Genomic DNA, 12,296 nt, shown 5'->3' with positions numbered 1-12,296 from the left:
GTCCCAAATTAGTGCAGCCCTCCCCCCTCTCCCCGCCCCCCTTCCCAACTCCTAACTCCACAACATTAACATCATATCTGCTAACTTCGCTTTTTTCGCGCATGTTATCAAGTAGCTGCTGTCACTACCTGAAAACAAAAGCAATCCTGCCCATGCTCCTCACCCTCCAGCCCTTACTTAACGACATAACAGGTATTAACACATCAGAACGTTAATAAACTAGAAGTCTATTGCCATCTCACGTGACCGGTGAGTTTAGCCGTGGTGTAGAGTCCCTCTAAGGCCTCTGCCGCCCACTGGAATTCGCATCCCGTTCCTCCGATCCCATAGGTCCTGGGTCCAAACGACCCTGCTGCTGTCTGGAACCTCTCCCTCTGGTTGATGCCATCGATCTCTGGGAAGATGGGGGAAACATGTCCGAGAACACCGCATCAGACTCCAAAGCCTCCCTCGCGTCCCTTGGGGAGTGGAAAGTGTCAATCGTGCCATCCTGCCGAAAGATTCTCAGCGTCGCTGGGTACAATAAGGCAAATTTCACTTTATTCTGGGCCAGCAAGGAACAAATTTGAGTGAATTCTCTCCTCCGTTTGGCTACTTCAGCCGAATAGTCACTGAACAAGAGTACTTTCTTTCCTCGGACCAGCAGGGGCGGTGCCTGACGCCTGAATTTTGATAGTATGGCCTCCTTGGCGGCATAATTTAAGTATTTAACAATCACTGCTCTGGGTCGCGTGTTGTCCGAGCGCCCCCCCCGCCGACAGCGGCGGCCCCAGGCGATGCGCCCTTTCTACTACGCAGGTACCTCTTAGCCCCAGTGCTTGTGGAATCTCGACTTCACAAATGTCCGCCAACTGGTTTGGGGGAATCGATTCAGGCAACCCAATTATCCTTAAGTTGCTCCTACGGGAGCGATTCTCCAGGTCATCGACCTTCTCTTTCAGATACTGATTGCTGCGAGCAAGCTCGCTGATGCTGTTATGCGCCTTTTCCAGCTCCTCCTCTGCTAACATCACCCTCTGCTGAACTTCGGCGATCTGGGAGGTATGCTGCGACACTTCCGTCTGTAGCTGTTTCAGGGCCATCGACACCGTGGCTTCCAAAGAGGCCTTGATATCCGGCGCCAGAAGTTTAGCCACCTCTATCGCCATAGATTTACATGAGGAGGTTAACTCCTCGTTCGGTCCCAGGCTACAGTCCACTTCCTCTTCCTCCGAGCAGGAGGCCTCAGCGCTCCTCTGCGTTGACTGAGAGGCTGATCTGGTGAGTCTCTGATGCTTGTCCTGAGTCGGCGCCATCTTGCCCCGGTTTCTCTGCACCTCACCTGGCGGGATTGATGGCGATAATGCGTTCTGGGAGCCGCCTCTTATTAAGAACTTCTCCATGAGCTGCCCCCGATGCTCCGGGGGAGTTTGTGTGGGCGCTGGATAGTCCCGGTATGCGGCGGCTCGGCGATTTTCGGGCCGGTAGAGCGGAGCTCCTGCAACTAGCGGCTATCCATGCGCGCGCCGGAACCGGAAGTCCTAAATGCCATATTATCAGACTGATATAATAAAATGTTCAAGCCTAGCTCCACTGAAAGCCCGAAAAATTCACACTTGAGAATATTACGGCTACAAATCTTGCCCTAACCACAGCTCTGTTCACTTAAACTAACAGCATCATACAGCTCTCTGCCTTCCCCACCCTATACTGCATCTTCCTGCACCACAGCCAGGGTGAACCATACCAGCCCTAGTAGCTTGGAAAAAAATACTAAAAGTGGCCCCATGTTGTAGATGGGTCCAACTTGACAGAAGGTGGAGCAACACAAGTAGGCGGGGCCAACAATACTGTAGTGCAGCACAAAATACTGCCCCAGCAGAACCAAATACCAGAATCCAGCATAAAATACTGCCGCCCTCACCACAGTATTCAACTGTATCACCATCCTGGAAACAGTGATATAGTTGAGTTCAGAAGGGCACCTGTGGCTGCTGGTCAGATGCATAAAGCCTGATGATAAGTACCTGAATTAATGCTGAGAGCATCATATGATTATGTGGCTGGCAGCCATGAGGAGGGCTTGGGCAGCCCCATAGGTATCAGCCCACTGGGAAATTTCCCTGTATAGTCTATGGCCTGTCCACCCATGCCATTCAAGTGCGAGAACAGTGCTGCTTAGTGTTAAATGATAACCGATTAACTATTAACCCCTACACCATTCTAGATCTACATAGACCACTAGATATGTTACCAGGGATACTAATTTCAAGTAAAGCACACGATCTTACTTCTGTCTGTTGTGTGTCATAAGCAAGGCCTGATCCACTTGCATAGAACGTACACCTCCCTGTATATAAAGGCCTTGGTTCCTAAAAGGAAAAAAAAAGCCAATCAAGTAAATAGATCAAACATGTTACACGTCATAAATGATTGTAGCTGATGGTCATAGGTATAGCTAATGAAACAGAAGGGCTGGATCAGAGATTTATTTCTTGTTTAGTTCTGTAAAGAGGTTCTCTGCTTTTACTATATTGAAGACCTATGATAGGTCATCAATATCAGAACCTCCGCCAATCAGCTGTTTGAAGAGAATGCATCGCTAATATGAGTGAGTAGGACAAAGGCGTCCCATTGAATTGAATGGGGAAGGCAGAGCTGTAATTACACCTGCTCACCTCTGCAATGTCAATGGAGAGCAGGTAAACAGAGAAGAGCGCTTGTACGAGCGCTGCCTTCTCTTCAAACAGCTGATTGGCAGGGGTGCCGGGAGTCAGCCCCCACCGATCTGATATTGATGACCTATCCTGAGAATAGGTCATCAATATTACAAAAGCTGAAAAACCCTTTAAAGGGTTTCTGTCACCAGATTTAACCCTATTAAGCTAGCTGACATTAGCGATGTGCTAATGTCAGCTAAACCTAACTAGCCTATTCCTATTTTTATCTATGCCCCCGTTACGTCAGAAATATAACTTTTATAATATGCTAATTCGCTTCTAGGAGCAGGGGAGGGGGGGCGGCGCGTTGTTCCTGCTCCTAGAGGCTCCGTTCTCCCACCTTTGTCGCCTCCCTCTAAGTCCTGATTGACAGGGCCAGGCAGCACTCGCATCTGTCTGCCAGCCCTGTGCTCTGGTAAAATCCCGTGCCGTTCAGTATTCGTCGCAGGCGCGGTGAGAAAGCTGGAAGCCTGCAAGTGTCTTTCCCTCACCGCGCCTGCGCCGAATGCTGAACAGGGCGAGATTTCCCCAGAGCACAGAGCTGGCAGACGGATGCGAGCGCTGCCTGGCCCTGTCAATCAGGACTTAGAGGGAGGCGAGAAAGCTGGGAGAACGGAGCCCCTAGGAGCAGGAACAACGCCCCCCCGCTCCTAGAGGCAAATTAGCATATTATAAAAGTTATATTTCTGGAGTAACGGGGGCATAGATAAAAGTAGGAATAGACTAGTTAGGTTTAGCTGGACATTATCACATCGCTAATGTCAGATAGCTTAATAGGGTTAAATCTGGTGACAGAAACCCGTTAAGTCTTTTTTTAAAACAGCTGATCAAAACCAACAAATACAGAAGAAAACCCTGGACAGTAAAATATATAAGACACCTACAGAAAAATAAAAATGTTTGCAGGACACAAGTTACCTTGAGGAGTTTTGTTGGAGCTTCTGCCTTAAAGGGACACTGACAGGCCCAAAAAGCATATTTAGGTATATATATGACAGTACAGGTCATATAAAGTGTATTAGAATCATCTAAGTATCCCCCCTGTCCACCTTATAAATACAGTAAAAATAAGTTTTATAACCTGCTTTCATTGTGTTCAATCTGCCCAAGGGGCGGTGTTTCATCTCAACTTGCGCCCAGCCAGCCTCGCCACAACTGCCGTTTGAAGAGCCGCCCCAGCTCATCAATATTCACTTCGCTGGGTGGCTACTCTGAACCGCTGCTGTGCCCGGCGCATGCGCATTAAGCAGAGGCTGCATCGGCCTCTGGGAATCAGACTGTGCGCAGGCGCGATGCGATCCCGGCCAGTGAGGGTGCCGGGCGCATGCGCTGAAGATGGCCGGGGACACTAGTAGCCGCCCAGCGAAGTGAATATTGATTAGCTGGGCGGCGCTTCAAACGGCAGTTGTGGCGAGGCTGGCTGGGCGCAAGTTGAGATGAAACACCGCCCCTTGGGCAGATTGAACACAATGAAAGCAGGTTATAAAACTTATTTTTACTGTATTTATAAGGTGGACAGGGGGGATACTTAGATGATTCTAATACACTTTATATGACCTGTACTGTCATATATATACCTAAATATGCTTTTTGGGTCTGTCAGTGTCCCTTTAAATTAACACATGCTGTAAATGAAATGTACATGGAGTCCTCTACTGAGCGTTGTTACTCATTATACTTATTACACTTCATACTTGTTATATTTGTGATGAAAATAAAAATAAGTGTTCATAGTGTTAACTGCATATCTGACACTGTGAGGCTGTAGTTGAGCAATTTAACGCCATTTTATTACGTCTTCGTTATTTAGTAACAAACAGTGAACTATATCAATCTTTATAATCCAGCCAAGCAATCAGAACAAATGCACAGCCCGGCAAGAATGCGGACAGCTAAATTAACTCCAGCCATATATCACCCAATGTTCTGTGACCTTCTCCTCAGCCAAGGAAACCAAGTATTCAGTTGGACTAAGTAAAAGGAACTGCTGAGAGCAAGGTCAGTTATGCGAATATAGCCCTTTTTTGGATACAAAATATAGACTATGCTATAGGGAAAGTATCCCCTAGTTTTTTTCATGTATTAAAATATGATCTTTTTTTCCTAATCTGTTTTTATTTTCTGACTGTAGATCTTTATTCTGTTTTCTGTACCTGATTATGGGATGGCCATCTTTCCTAAGCTGCTGCTTTGCCCTCTAAACAGCAATTTGAGATTTGCAATACAGTAGCCACATGAACATAGGAAAACTATTGTCTGGAAGTATCTATATACAAGTATAACCTTTATTGTAATCCAGTCTGTGAAAATAATGAATTTACTGCTCAAAACAGGAGTGATCTCTACATTGATGATCTCCACTTGCAGCCATATCTTATCATTTGCAGTGGTTTTGTGTCCATTTTAAAGGGGTTGTCTCATTTCATCAAATGGCATTTATCATGTAGAGAAGGTTAATACAAGGCACTTACTAATGTAATGTTATTTTCCATATTGCCGCCTTTGCTGGCTGGATTCATTTTTCCATCACATTATACACTTCTCGTTTCCGTGGTGACGACCACCCTGCACTCCAGCAGTAGTGTTTGAAATCTCTTTTTATTGGACAAACAAACAAAGATCATCACATAGCATGAAGCATAGTACAGCGTGTACATCCAGCAGTAGTGGCCGTGCTTGTACACTATAGAAAAAAGCACCAGCCTATGTGCGCTTCCATTGTCCCGACCACCAGAGAGGTCGGTGCCTTTTTCTATAGTGTGAAAGCACGACCACCACTGCTGGATTGCAGGGTGGTCATAGCCATGGAAATGAGAAGTGTATAATGTGATGGAAAAATGAATCAAGCCAACATAAGAGGCAACATGGACAATCACAATACATCAGTAAGTGCCTTGTATTGACTTTCTCTACATGATAAATACCACTTGCTAAAGTGCGACAACCCCTTTAATTCTGTCCTTGGTTTCTGTCGCTGCACCAAATTCAAGAATTGGCACTCTGTTTTATTCAATTTAGCGCAAAGTGCGATGTGGTTTCACCACTGTTCGTGGAAGAACGCTAGGGAGGTGGAGTTGCAACCTTTTTGCAACTTTAAAAAAAAGTTGCACAGCATAAGTGAGACATAACACTGTTCTAGTCTCTAATCCTGACCAACCTTTTCCTCAACTTCTGAAAGTGGCGAGGCTCATCAAATGTTGCACATGGCATATCTTGCGGCTTTTTTGATAGATTACCCACATAGTGCCAATATGATTGTATAATACTTCCATCAAACTTGGAATGTAATTTGTGTTGTCATTTCCTGTTGGGTTGCTTTTAAAGGGGTTCTCCAGTCTTTTCTGTCAGCTTTGTGACTGGTTAGAGGCAGAATGGTTTTCTCACCCCCGATTCCTTTGTTTCCACTGTGCTCACATGATCCCTTGAACTTGCTATGGGATCTTCTTCTCAGGTCCCGAATGGACATGTTCCTGAGTCTTCCTGTTCAGCTGTAAATGCAACTGTGCAGTAGGAAATGCCAGTCTTGATAAATCTCCCACAAACTGTCTAATTTGAGTACCGATTCTCCTTGCTCACTGATTATTTATTATACTGAATCCAATTAGTATCTAGTTTATATATGAAAGATGATTTGTGCATTTCACTATGAGAACATGTAAAAGCTCCTGAAAGCACTGAACATAGAAATAGTTCCCCATAACTTCGACATATGCGTTTACCTCTTAAATACACTGGCCTGGTTTATAACTGTATAGGTAGGCATTGTCAGAGGGATATGAAAAAAAACTATACCATGTTTTTTTCTTTGCCATGGGTAAACTATATGTCTGGCATACATTGCAGCCTTTCATTGGATGCATATATCAGGGTAATGTATACCTGCACTGGAAGGGGAAATTGAGATGTGAACAGAGCCTAAGGCCTCATGCACACGACCGTTGTGTGCATCCGCGGCCGTTGTTCCGTTTTCCGTTTTTTTCCGCGGACCCATTGACTTTCAATGGGTCCGTGGAAAAATCGGAAAATGCTCCGTTTGGCATCTGCGTCCGTGATCCGTGTTTCCAGTCCGTGAAAAAAATATAACCTGTCCTATTTTTTTCAAGGACAACGGTTCATGGACCCATTCAAGTCAATGGCTCAGTGAAAAATCACGGCTGCACACAAGATTGTCATCCGCATCCGTGATCCGTGTCCGTGATCCGTGTCCGTTTTTTCCTATCATTTCAAAGGCAAACTTGACTTAGATATTTTTTTAATTTTTCATGTCCGTGGATTCTCCAAAAATCAAGGAAGACCAACGGAAGAAAAAACGGACACGGATCACGGAACAACGGAAACCGTTTTTTCTGTGTGCATGAGGCCTAATAGTGATGTGTGCTTTTGTTTCACATTTAACTGCAGTATATCATAGGAGTATAAACGGTATAACTAGAAAAGGCTGGGTCCCATAGCAAACTTTTGAATGTGCTCCCCACCATGTGGGAAAAATAATGCTGCCCATGTGCGGAACGGGTCGCCCATTATAGAAATGCCTATTCTTGTCCGCAAAATGGACAAGAATAGGACATGTTCTATTTTGTTTTGCAGGGCCACAAAATAGAGCAACAGCCTAAATAAACAGCCTATTAAACAGCTGAATAAGCACAGAAGGGGGGATTAGATAAGCAAGCACTCATTTTTTTACTCCTTTTGTGGGGAGAAAAACTCCCCCCCCCCCCCCCCCATATATGACAATCCGAGAGCAAGTATGCTCTGTGACTGATGGGAGGAAGGGATAAGGCCTCATGCACACGACCGTTGTGTGCATCCGTGGCCGTTGTGCCGTTTTCCGTTTTTTTTCGCGGACCCATTGACTTTCAATGGGTCCGTGGAAAAATCGGAAAATGCACCGTTTTCCAGCCGTGATCCGTGTATCCTGTCCGTCAAAAAAATATGACCTGTCCTATTTTTTGGACGGACAACGGTTCACGGACCCATTCAAGTCAATGGGTCCGTGAAAGAACACGGATGCACACAAGATTGGCATCCGTGTCCGTGATCCGTGGCCGTAGGTTGCTTTCATACAGACGGATCCGAAGATCCGTCTGCATAAAAGCTTTTTCTGATCTAAGTTTTCACTTCGTGAAAACTCATTTCCGACAGTATATTCTAACACAGAAGCGTTCCCATGGTGATGGGGACGCTTCTAGTTAGAATACACTGCAAACTTGGTACAAGACTGCCCCCTGCTGCCTGGCAGCACCCGATCTCTTACAGGGGGATATGATAGCACAATTAACCTCTTCAGGTGCGGCACCTAAAGGGGTTAATTGTACTATCATATTCTCCTGTAAGAGATCAGGGCTGCCAGGCAGCAGGGGGCAGACCCCCCCCTCCCCAGTTTGAATATCGTTGGTGGCACAGTGTACGCCCCCCATCGCCCCCCCCCCCCCTTCCTCCCTCTATAGTTAAAAATCGTTGGTGGCACAGTGTGTGCCCACCATCGCCCCCCCCCCTTCCTCCCTCTATAGTTAAAAATCGTTGGTGGCACAGTGTGTGCCCATCGCCCCCCCTTCCTCCCTCTATAGTTAAAAATCGTTGGTGGCACAGTGTGTGCCCATCGCCCCCCCTTCCTCCCTCTATAGTTAAAAATCGTTGGTGGCACAGTGTGCGCCCACCATCGCCCCCCTCCATCTCCCCCCCCCCATCATTGGTGGCAGCGGAGTTCCGATCGGAGTCCCAGTTTAATCGCTGGGGCTCCGATCGGTAACCATGGCAACCAGGAAGCTACTGCAGCCCTGGTTGCCATGGTTACTTAGCAATAGTACAATAGTAGAAGATTCATACTTACCTGCTTGCTGCTGCGATGTCTGTGACCGGCCGGGAGCTCCTCCTACTGGTAAGTGACAGTTCTTTAGCAATGCACCGCACAGACCTTTCACTTACCAGTAGGTGGAGCTCCCGGCCGGTCACAGACATCGCAGCAGCAGGCAGGTAAGTATGAATCTTCTACAATTGTACTATTGCTAAGTAACCATGGCAACCAGGGATGCAGTAGCTTCCTGGTTGCCATGGTTACCGATCGGAGCCCCAGCGATTAAACTGGGACTCCGATCGGAACTCCGCTGCCACCAATGATGGGGGGGGGGGGAATGGGAGGCCGCACACTGCCACCAATGGTTGTTACTACTATAGAGAGAGGGGGGGCGATGGTGGGCGCACACTGTGCCACCAACGATTTTTAACTATAGAGGGAGGAAGGGGGGGGCGATGGTGGGCACACACTGTGCCACCAACGATTTCTAACTATAGAGGGAGGAAGGGGGGGGCGATGGTGGGCGCACACTGTGCCACCAACGATATTCAAACTGGGGAGGGGGGGGTCTGCCCCCTGCTGCCTGGCAGCCCTGATCTCTTACAGGAGAATATGATAGTACAATTAACCCCTTTAGGTGCCGCACCTGAAGAGGTTAATTGTGCTATCATATCCCCCTGTAAGAGATCGGGTGGTGCCAGGCAGCAGGGGGCAGTCTTGTACCAAGTTTGCAGTGTATTCTAACCTGAAGCGTCCCCATCACCATGGGAACGCCTCTGTGTTAGAATATACTGTCGGAAATGAGTTTCACGAAGTAGCTCATATCCGACAGTATATTCTAACGTAGAGGCGTTCCCATGGTGATGGGGACGCTTCAAGTTATGTTCGGGTGTCCGCCTGGCCGTGCGGAGGCAAGCGGATCCGTCCAGACTTATAATGTAAGTCAATGGGGACGGATCCGTTTGAAGATGACACACTGTGGCTCAATTTTCAAACGGATCCGTCCCCATTGACTTGCATTGTAATTCAGGACGGATCCGTTTGGCTCCGCACGGCCAGGCGGACGCCAAAACGACTTTTTTTTCATGTCCGTGGATCCTGCAAAAATCAAGGAAGACCCACGGACGAAAAAACGGTCACGGATCACGGACCCACGGACCCCGTTTTTGCGGACCGTGAAAAAAAACTGTCGTGTGCATGAGGCCTAACACGCATAGAATTCCACGAACCCCCTTGCCCCAGGGTCATGTATTGAAGTTGACCAAGAAGAAGAGGACCTATATATTTGCCATCTCCTTGCAGCCTGCGAGCACACCCTCACTAGCCCCCTCTCCTCCACGCTGGCTGAGACCATAGCAGGCTAAAAGAAGGGCTGCTTCAACCTGTTCTATCTCAAACTGCATAGCATTATAGCAGCTAGAGATATGAACCAGGCATTGTGGCACTAGCCACCTTACAGCCAGAAAAAGAACCTTTAGAAACCAGGTCCGCAATGAGATCTGCAGGTATAACTTGCTGATCTCACTCTCAACCTGGCTTCTAAAGGCTCTATGTTTGGCTATGTTGTGTCTAATACTGCAATCCTGGTGTTGTTTTAAAGCTTAGATTGTCAGCTCCATGAAAACTATGCAGTCTGATATAGAGAAGGTTAAAGCAGTCCCTGTTTCAGTCAGCTATGGTCTCAGCTACTGAAGGAAAGTTACTTTTCAATCAAATATTTTTTTTTCCATAATTAAAAAAAGCTATTTTGCTGATACCCTTGTAACAAACTCCCGTTAATGGAGATCTATTACATATCACAGGCTATATCAGATGGCACAATTTAAATGCCATAATGATGCTAATCACAGCAATATAAGTGTTATGTGAAAAAAGGGGCTTTACTTTTACCTGTAAAAGCTTAGATGAAAATGGTACCCTGACCAGTTCCCTATAAAACCTTAAAGGGGTTCTCTGGGATTTTATATTGATTGCCTAGTCTTCAGTATCAGTGTCAGAAGTGAATGGGGGCAGAGATACAGTAACCAGCTCCATCCACTACACAGTGGACAGAGCTGTGTAGATTCAGCACTGGAGGTGTTACAGAACAGCTGATCATTGGGGGCTGCCAATCTGATAATAATGACATCCTAAAAATAGGTCAACAATATAAAAATCCCAGAGAACCTCTTCAAGCACTTCAAAGGGTTATTCCCATATTACAACATAATAGAATATGGCAAGGATATGCTATCACTTTATGATTGTTGGGGGGCTTACCTCTACAACATCACTGATCCTATAACTTTGTTACCTGCACAGCAGTGCTCCTGGCCACCAACTGTGCAATTACAGCAGCTCCAACCAGACAGGTAGCTGGGAGCAGTATTGCACTGTGGTGTTTTTTTTCCAAATTTTTCCATGTCATTATCTATATTTTAAAATAATACTAAAATATCAGTTTTCGCACTTAACAATGGGTATCATAATAAACTGAAAAGTGGGCACTTGAAAAAGACCTTGGTTCACCATTGAAACATGTCATACATACGAAGACCATTGTGAATTTTAACTTCATGAATTGTTAAAGAGGTGCACATGTGATGCAAGAGGAGCAGGTCACCGCTGCGGCCTGTGATTGGCTACAGAGGTCACTTATTGGTACAGACGGGAGCGTACAATAGGTAATGATCGCAGTTCACTTCCTCCCTGCACAGTGCTCTGCACAGGTCACAGAGCATGCCCAAAACCCTCTACCATAAGTGATCTCCAAAGGTTCCTATGGTCAATGTAGCTGCTGTAAACCATATAGTTGAACTACACTGCCATGTGCGTACTTCAGTCCGCAAACAATGGATCTGCAAAACATGCATAGCTTCTGCGTACATTCTGCATTTTTCTCACTCCCATCTGTAGGACTATTTTCGTCTGCACTATGGACAAGATTAGGACACGTTCTATAATTTGACATGTATCCGCAAAACATATGGATGTGTGCATGTTTCCATAGTTAAGAATTAGTCAGTGTGCTATACACAAAAAATGAGGATAGCACACGGATGAAAGATATGGTTGGGTGCATGAGGCCTTATATTTACACGTCACATGTCAGATCACCAAATACATTGATGCCCCAGGTAGATAGCAATTTCAAACAAGATCGTAGTGACATCAGTACACAGGGCACTGCATGTCAGAAGGAGACATGTTGTCATCTGAATCTCTTAGGCTACTTTGACATTAGCGTTTTCAATTCCGCTATTGAGATCTCAATAGCGGAAGAAAACGCTTCAGTTTTGTCTCCATTCATTGTCAATGGGGACAAAACAGAAATGAATGAAACGGAATGCACCAAAATGTGGTGCGGAGCAAGACGGATCCGTCCTGGCACACAATGTAAGTCAATAGGGACTGATCCGTTTTCTCTGACACAATAGAAAACTGATCCATCCCCCATTGACTTTTAATGGTGTTCAAGACAGATCCGGCATGGCTATAGAAGACATAATACAACCAGATCCGTTCATGACGGATGCATGCGGTTGTATTATTGTAACCAAACCGTTTTTGCAGATCCATGACAGATGTGCAAAAAAAAGCTAATGTGAAAGTAGCTTCAGTAGTGAAACTACAAGCAATTATATCTCAAAGAAGAAGTAAAACTTTACAGAATATTTATCACATTTTTTATGAACACTAAGAAACCTTTGTGTCCTTTGAGTTAGCATGTTATATGCTATTAAAGTTTAATTTTAGATCCACACCCTAATAAAGATCAATTATTGTTTGGATACGGTGAAATATATTACAATGTTTAGAAGTAA

The 12,296-nt window shown here is 45.8% G+C and overlaps 1 protein-coding gene across 1 annotated transcript in view; it reads right to left on the bottom strand.

Annotated features, from left to right (window-relative positions):
• The window catches only part of TMEM255B (transmembrane protein 255B), a 100,753-nt gene that overhangs the window by 33,741 nt on the left and 54,716 nt on the right, over positions 1-12,296 (bottom strand). The window contains exon 6 of the mRNA XM_044285550.1: positions 2,271-2,351. Within this exon, the coding sequence (XP_044141485.1) occupies positions 2,271-2,351 (81 nt within the window). The remainder of the gene's footprint in view (positions 1-2,270; positions 2,352-12,296) is intronic.

Source organism: Bufo gargarizans, chromosome 3 (genome assembly GCF_014858855.1).
Source record: "Bufo gargarizans isolate SCDJY-AF-19 chromosome 3, ASM1485885v1, whole genome shotgun sequence".
In the NCBI taxonomy this organism is placed as follows: Eukaryota; Metazoa; Chordata; class Amphibia; order Anura; family Bufonidae; genus Bufo; species Bufo gargarizans.
The sequence above is the reverse complement of the archived record's forward strand: the minus strand, read 5'-3'. Positions and strand labels throughout refer to the sequence as shown.